The sequence below is a fragment of the Vanessa tameamea genome, chromosome 26 (genome assembly GCF_037043105.1).
Source record: "Vanessa tameamea isolate UH-Manoa-2023 chromosome 26, ilVanTame1 primary haplotype, whole genome shotgun sequence".
NCBI lineage: Eukaryota > Metazoa > Arthropoda > Insecta > Lepidoptera > Nymphalidae > Vanessa > Vanessa tameamea.
In genome coordinates, this window is record NC_087334.1 from 8,004,100 (window position 1) to 8,012,500 (window position 8,401).

At 35.7% G+C, this 8,401-nt stretch overlaps 1 protein-coding gene and 1 non-coding gene across 2 annotated transcripts in view; both read right to left on the reverse strand.

The window, feature by feature from the left end:
- LOC113398503 (talin-1-like) overlaps positions 1–8,401 on the reverse strand; it is a 51,591-nt gene that overhangs the window by 510 nt on the left and 42,680 nt on the right. The window contains exons 72-86 of the mRNA XM_064219193.1: positions 8,318–8,366; positions 8,008–8,045; positions 7,384–7,486; positions 6,693–6,802; positions 6,247–6,374; positions 4,984–5,123; positions 4,301–4,366; positions 3,484–3,595; positions 3,250–3,328; positions 2,679–2,829; positions 2,482–2,568; positions 1,995–2,115; positions 1,424–1,536; positions 752–842; positions 593–657 (exon numbers count right to left, since the gene is read on the reverse strand). Coding sequence (XP_064075263.1) covers positions 593–657; positions 752–842; positions 1,424–1,536; positions 1,995–2,115; positions 2,482–2,568; positions 2,679–2,829; positions 3,250–3,328; positions 3,484–3,595; positions 4,301–4,366; positions 4,984–5,123; positions 6,247–6,374; positions 6,693–6,802; positions 7,384–7,486; positions 8,008–8,045; positions 8,318–8,366 — 1,453 coding nt within the window. The remainder of the gene's footprint in view (positions 1–592; positions 658–751; positions 843–1,423; positions 1,537–1,994; positions 2,116–2,481; positions 2,569–2,678; positions 2,830–3,249; positions 3,329–3,483; positions 3,596–4,300; positions 4,367–4,983; positions 5,124–6,246; positions 6,375–6,692; positions 6,803–7,383; positions 7,487–8,007; positions 8,046–8,317; positions 8,367–8,401) is intronic.
- On the reverse strand, positions 5,829–5,901 carry Trnar-ccu (transfer RNA arginine (anticodon CCU)). Its single transcript has one exon. It is a non-coding gene; the product is annotated as a tRNA-Arg (tRNA).

Consider the following 8,401-nt stretch of genomic DNA (forward strand, 5'->3'; position numbering starts at 1 on the left):
TTGTTGTCTATATAATCATGTACAGTGTATTCCAATGGCAGAAGGTTTAGAATAATTAAACCTTAGATATTCCATGAGATTTGCAACTATATTTAATTTTTTTCCAAAGCTCTAATAACAAATTGGCCGACATTCAAAATGCCATTTTGACGAGATCGCGACCAATGATGTTACGTCAATTCAAGGTCAAATATGTTTGTTTATCTTTACCTCACTTTCTACTATAGTAGACTGGTTTAATCATAACCTTAAGGTCGCCGCTTGTATAACATTATATATATATATATATATGTCGCAGCGTCAGATAATTAAAATAAGATTTGGTTCTGGATGGCAAGTGTCAATCGCTGTTTGTCATGTTAAGAGAAGAAAGAATGTGAGCTGTCAAGAAGGAATATGACGGATGGTGACGGCCTGTGAAAATATTGTAAAAATCAATATACGATAATCCAACTATCGATTCGCTGTACTTTTTTGTAAATAAGTATGTCGAAGATGGTGACCTCGAAACAAACAACCATGCCGGTTCCCCGTTATACATACGTATAATGAGTATTTGTATTGTAATATATAAAGTCACCGGCATACTTACACTGATCATAAGATTTTGTGCATTACCCACGAGCATATTCATAGCTTCTTGGTCTTCTACGCTTCCTGAGGAAAAAAACAATTCATTATTAACACGAATTATATTTACATGTACCAAGAATGGAGGTTTTGTCACAATCACTGAGATATGTTTTAGTACCTTGATGTCCAAGAGAGGAGCTCTTTACTGTCGTCAGCATCTTCAACTGGCCACTGATGGTCGGTATGCGGTCACAGACTTGCAGGAGATTCTGCGGGATAAAGTTATATTAGGATATGCTGTAGCAAAACTGCAGTCACATGCGATAATGAATGTCGTTAGCTTGTAAGATCACAGGTCTTGAAGTCCAGGTATCAAAAGGGGCTCACACACAGGGCAGAAGTGCACCTGGGTTTGCACAGACACTTATGTACCTATGTATAAATGTCCAGCGTAGTTGACGAGTTTGAGAATAGCTGCATTTTTTTGATGATATTAAGAGATTTGACAGATTTTCCGGAATATTGTATTATAAATTTGAAGTTTGTGAAGATTTTGATGTTTTCTGCAGAAAGCATAATAATGTTAAGCGATATGTGACAGAAATGTTTACAAAGACAGTAATTTTTAACTTCTTATCTTGTGGTCTCACTGGATTTTTTATTACAGACACTTAGTTTTATATGTATTGTTGTGATCATTTTTGTTTTTTTTTTCTTTTATTTTCCTATTCTCAGTCTCTTTAATGTTATATGTGAGAACTGTTATTGGCCTAATAGTTATTAAGTATTTGTTATTTTTGTTTATCAACGGCTGTATGTTCTCCAATTAAATAAATAAATAAATACTTACAGTTCTGATTCTGATGTCTGAACATTCCAACGCCAGCTTCTTGGCCAGCTCTGCGACCTGTCTCGACTCGGCGACGATTGAGTTCGACGTAAATATTAACTCGCGTTTATTACCTGCAGATATCAATACAATTTCATAATATTTACCTAATATTAGCCAAATTTCTTTTAACTACAAAAAAAATCAGACGGATTAATTCACGTTTATTAGGAAGTGTTGCATTGCATGAAGGTTTGAATGAGGCAAATTTATTCGTTCAAAGTCAGAAACGATATCAAATTAAGCAATTCATGACGTCATATTATCATTATTTAAAGTGCAAGTGCTAAAACATTATAGATGATAGTTAGTTTCTTTATTTGGTTGATGTCGGTCGAGAAAAGCTATCTTTTTTTGTTGTCAAGAAATTCCCATTAGTAGGCTGCTCAGTAACAGAAGGTAGCAGAAGTTTGGTTTGGTTCTCGTTTCTCAGAGTACACGTAAAGCCTGAACTCTCTCCGGTCGTTTCTGGTTTGCCAAGCCATCAAGTTATGTGAGTGATGGTAGATACAGCTGTATTAATGTTAGTTACCCGTGTTCATGTAGTCGGAGAGTTTCGCCATGAGCACTGCGGTTCGCTTGGCGACCGCCACGATCTCGTTGTCGCGCGCCGACCATCCTCGCACCGCCGAGTGCAAGTCCAGCGCCGCAGCCTGATTTCCAGCGCATTGTTAAGAATATTAATTTATAGAATATTAGTTTTGAAGCTGTGTTTTTTTACATATTTCCCTCATACTTAATAAAGTGTGGACCGACCATAGTATGCAACTTTAAGTATAGGCGGCACCTGAAAGAGAAAAGCTCCAAACCTTCCCGTTAAGAGGAGAGAAGGTTTTTGCTGAGCAGAGACATTTAGTCGGCTACATGGCATAGGCTAATTGAATTATCTACTTCTAGCATAAGTAAGAGTTTAGTAACAGCGAAAGTAGGAATTAATGGTAACCCTTTGGAAAAATATAAGTGTAATCTCAAAAGTTAATGAAAGCACACAGGAGCTTTGTATGAACTACTGTACTTACATAAATAGGCTGGTCTGGCTCTGGTTGTTTCAGGAAGATGTTCTCTCCCCCCAAAACAGATTCCACTTGTCCTGTCCTTCTCATAATCTGTGAGAAATTGCAAACATTTGATATCTTCAAGAGAAATATGCTAAGACAAACCGCCTTAGGACTTTAACTTAATCATAAGCTATTTATAAATTATTAATAATATTTACTTCAGCAGTTATATCCCTCCAATCAGCACGCATTGTATCCGATTGCTTTGTTTCAACAGCCGTTTTGATGTCGATGAGAGTTTTCTTCAGCTCAGGGTCATTTCGGACGAGGTCTGAATGCATTCCAACGTCTACCACTCGCTTGCAAAGCCTGAACGATTATAAAAGTGTTTATGATATGCAGTTTCGGTTTAATTTGATTTAAGAGATTTGTGGGTAGCGTCTTTGTTATAATGATATCACACATGCTTGAGTTATTATGGTCTATTCCATGAGACAAACTCCTAGGGAAAAAAACACTTGTACTTCATTGGTCGATGCGCGTAGCTCGAGATAAGCAAGACGGTTCCAGGTGCTAAGATAATCTTAAGAAATGATTTGGACAATAGAAGTCACGTGAATTAACCAAAGAGCGAACAGTGGCAATTTCCTTTGGGAGCTCGTTTCTTATCATTGACTTTAGTTACAGTTTTTCTCTTTGGTCATACGGATATCATTTTATCAAACCTATGATATTATTGTGAGCTTTTATTTAACTGTGCGTATATGCGTTTGGATGAAATCGACTTACCTCAAAATAACTTTGGGCGAATGAATGCTTTTCTGAGGATCATTATTTGATTCTTCTTTGATACGCTGCATCGTTTCTCCTGAAATAAATTCATACTGGTTTCTGTCAAGTTACATGGTTACATGGGTTCTATATTTTTAATTATAATAATAAGCAACTTTCACACATAAAGCATTACAAAGTTCTCTCAGTCCGAGTGAAAATTTCATGCTATACTTATCAGTTTAACATTACCTGCAGCTTGCGAAAATTCGATTGGATCGACAGCTTTATCACACAACTCCCGAACCCTCGACAAAGAATCGGCATACTCGGCTAGCAGCATCTGGTAATGCTCTATGGCGACCTTAAACAATTCATTTTACATTATATTAATATGCAATTACAGTATGACCTCTACCCATATTCCCAAACTCAAACTGACACACTGTTAGGAATATACTATAAACATTAGTATAACGTAGTAAAATTGTCTATATAAGATTTTAAATTAACATGGTTATTTTTATTACTATAAGCATTTGAATGTTTACCATGGTTTTTATTTTTATTTGGTGGAGCTCGATATCTCGACATTATCTACGAATGTCTTGTTCACGAGAATGAACTCCACCAAATAAAAAAAAAAAAAAAAAACATGGTAAATATCCCGTTTCAAATACTTATAGTAAAATTGTTTACGTCTGAATCTGAATCTGTATATGCTATCGAGAATGCTATGTTATTCTAAAAATATAAATAAAAAAGCCGGCCAAGTGAGAGTCAGATTCGCGCACGAAAGGCTCCGTACAGACGGACGGACTGCGGAGTCTCAGTAATAGGGTTCCGTTTTACCCTTTACGCACGGAACCCTGGAAAGGTTTATGCCGAGTAAATCTGTGGTAATAATCAAAATGTTTTGTATAATAGTAACAACATCAACAAGACCAATGACTCAATAGTGATAATTATATCAATACATACATATTATACATCTGTGTGCGTGTATAAGCACTTAACACTCGTATACTTTACGTATGATATGCTTGATTAGTTGTTCTATATTAAATACCTTATCATCTGGGCTTTGAACTCGTGCTTGTGCCGCTTTAACTAACGAAGGTGCTAGCAGCTCCACCTGAAAAATATATTTGATACGTCAAAAGTAGAGAACTTACGACCTTTTATGACATTTCGATACGCTATGTCAATCCAAATTGGTTTAACTCCTGAATCGGGCTGGAGTTTTTTTCAGGTGGACGTGCAAATTGTCATGTTCAATGACTATTGTTGGTGTATGGAATATCCATTGTTCGTTTCATCGCCAATGCGCCACCAACATTGGAATATAAAATGTTGCTTCCTTTGTGCTTGCAGTTATACCCCCCTACTCATCCCTCAAAGCGAGATATAACAACAATTTGTGTTGCTGTTTGGCGGTAGACTATGAGTGGATTGACAAAGCCCTGCCACCAAGTTATTTTGTTTTTCGCTTGAGATGTTACCAATAGTAGCCCGGTGTTCACCTTACACTATAATGATTCGTAAAACATATAAAGATATAATACTTCGTCTTAGCTCTTTTCGGTCTCGAATTGGTCATATTTATCATTATGATATTTGCCCCCCCCCCCACTTGTTTGTGACTAGTGTGAAAGTGAACACGATTTTAATAGACCAGAATCAAACTAACTTTATTTAGAAGAATTACGAGGTCTTAATGAGGCGCTTATAACTAAACATTATTGTATTGACCTGGTCACTGGTCTTCATCAGCTCGTGTCTGGGCACGTTGCCAGTGTCCGCGACGAATCTCGCTGTCTTTTTAACTCGACCCAGCTGTGCTAGAAGTTCTGCTATCTTCTTTTCTAACAGGAATTTTCGTTTCTTCTCATCTAGAAAATTGTCATGGTAATATGTATCTGTTATCATTAACTAATTATCTGTAGTTATTCTAGTACAGGGATTTTCCAATTTGTCTTTACCTGAATCTTTTAATATAGATTACTATCCTATAAATATTATAAATTCTAAAGTATTTACGGGATTTTCGACCTTTGACCTCAAATTAAAAAAGAAAACCAGGTGCCGGAATGATTCGGAACTTCTGAATATTATTTTTAATTATGTTTTGAACGAGTGAAAGCATTTTCAGCTTGTAAATTTATGTAACTTCGAATGTCTAGATTGACCGGGCTACTATTATAAGTCAGATTTTATAATAATAGCCACGGCTTATCGTGATTACTTAATATAATGTTTTTTGGATTATTTATGAGGAATATATTTTATAGATTGGGACCATTCACTTAACAGTTATTTTACCACCAACCATCAATACTTTATATAATAGTGTTTTCTGTGTATTTGTATGATGGGTTTCAGGTGAGTGAGCCAGTGGCACTAGGAACTTAACCTTAAATTCCATTTTTGGTGGCAGATTATTAACTAATTAAATTAACCGTCTATTCGTCAGACTTCATACAATAAATAATTTAGATTTTACGCTCTGTTTGATGGTGAAATAATTTCCTCGGTAAAAACACATTGTAAATTTATATAAAAAGGAAAATATAATCACACGAAATTTTAAATAGAACTACCCCTGGTGGGACTCGAACCCACAATCCCCGGCTTAGGAGGCCGATGCCTTATCCATTAGGCCACAGGGGCTGATGACAATGACTTGGATTTATCCATCTTCATAAAATAACATAAAAGTTTTTTCGTAGAAATAAAATATTGATGCATACATTTTTTACATGTATGCACATATATTTGAACTAAGCAGGTAAATACGAGTACTACAAATGAGACTTCTGTTAAGAAGTACGTCGTGTATGTGAACTTGTGAAGTGTGTTCTCCAACTGTGCTGTTGTGTATTAGTGTTTGTTTTTCTTTTTATATTTAGTGTTTAAATCAGAACTACTAACACAGGGAACTTTAATAATAACTTTAATACAATTTAATTTAGTTCAGACCACTAAATAGCTCGTTTTGATGAGTTTAAATCTTACCATTTTCTTTATGGACAATGGTCTCCAAGTTGGCCAGGGGTTCCTCTTCGAGGAAGTCTTCTACAACCCTCGTCACCACACCCCGCTCCAACATCTTTCGAAGCTCCCGCAGGCGTTCCATCAAAAGACTAATATTATGAAGAATAAATTTGTATTAGAAACGGTAGCATCGGACTGATTTATTTTATTATAAAGATAAACTTATTTAATCATAAGTAAAGAAATCCTTATTTAACCAGAAATTAATGAATTTAAGATGCAAGATATGCATATGGTATATGTTATATTATTAAAACTGTTAGAGTTCCAAATAAATAAATATATTTTTTCATTGTCCATACTAGTGAGAGTCCATAGAGTCCGTATAATTTAAGTCGTTTCTATATGACTTTAAGCGTGGTGGGTAAATCAAAAATATCACAGCAAATCGCCTTCTTGTGACCTACCTCGCCTTTTCGCTGTTGTATTTGACGGTACAATCTTTTAACAATTGCTTCGCTTCAACAATTATTTGTTTCATTTCTTCCTTCTCACTGCCATGAAGGTCTTCGTTCATCTGTCAAGTATCATTTTATTTGTTAATTCAATAAAGTTCGACAACAATCAAATCAAATTAAAATATGATATTTTATTCAATATAAAATTTTGGGACGCTAAGTAGAAAGAAGAAGATTATGTACCACCAATACGGGACTACTTCGTGTTATTTTCTTCTGGTTTGGAGGGTGAGCGTGCCAGAGTAATTACAGGAGGCACATGCGACAACGAATTATTGATAATTCATACTGACCTAATGTCTATGGACGTTTGTGTAATCTACCAGGTGGCACATTTGCCAGTCCTACCTACCTATATTAGATAAGATCTGCACACGGTTGGTTGTTGCTGCCTTAGTACGCTTGCAAATTGAAAGAATCGACGGGACGACGAGCGCCATTTTGGATTAACACGTGGTTCGAATGACTTGTACCCTTCATAATTTGAACTCATTTTTATGGTTTCGTGTTTAATAAAGTATTTGGAGAACTGTCACCGGTTACTTTGTATCAGTTTAATTTTGTACTATAGGATCTCAAACATTAGATTAGATATAGTATTACTATGAGTATTTAAGAAACTTTAAAATGTATCTAATACCTGTTCCGCCATGACCACTATACTTTCGGCTCCTTTCACACCATCAACCTTAACGTTCTCTTTTGTTGCTGGTCTCCGGAGCCAGGATATTGCTGAATCGATTCTGAAAATATTTACATATTTATCGATCGATCCAGTTGTAACACCTGACCTTAACCAAAGGGTTTATATGCAGGTAAGGCCAATGATAGTTATTGTGTTTTTCTTTGAAGGATTTCGTAGTAACATCGATTTGAAAGTCTAAGGGAGTGGAACGATATCAAAGTTATACTCACGTGCCTCAAAAATTTACTGAAACCCTTGGATTAGCTTAAGAAGTTTTCTTTTTTCAATTGAATATATTTTGTGAGATGAGATGATTCAGTAGTTAGAACTCGAGAATCTTAGACGAAGAAAACGGGTACGAAATCGTAAGCACAACTGTACTTATAGAATCCTGATCGTCGGCAAAGGAAAGCATCGTGAGGAATCCTGCATGTTTGGGATCAAATACGTGTATTTTATCACTAAATTGTAGCAACGTAAAGCAAAAAGCTGAAAACATTCTTAAGGTTTGACGCATTAATTTGTCCAACAGTGGAACATTTATATTGTTACCTTTGATTAAACAACAGTTGTACTTACTGAGTCTGCACGTAGCTCTTAACGGGAGCATTTAATTCCTGTAATAAAAAATAAGGATGTGTTATAAGTTGCGAGACTTCATTGATATTAATATTGTGCAATTGATTTGTGGACGGATGAACTCTAGCAGGGTATCGATTGGTCGAGTAAGATGGAGAATCAAGAGCTTTGGCACATCTTGGAAGGGCTTCATCCGGTGGGGTACTGCTATTAGCTGATGATGGATTTGTTACTTGATCGTTACTGATATCGATTCGTGATAAATATATGTTTTGGGTGTCAGTAATATTTAGATAAAAAAAAGCATTACCTTACTCGTCTGCATCGATTCTATTAGTCCAGCTTCAGCTCCCTTCTCCCTTCAAATATACATTATCATATTATATATCGCCAG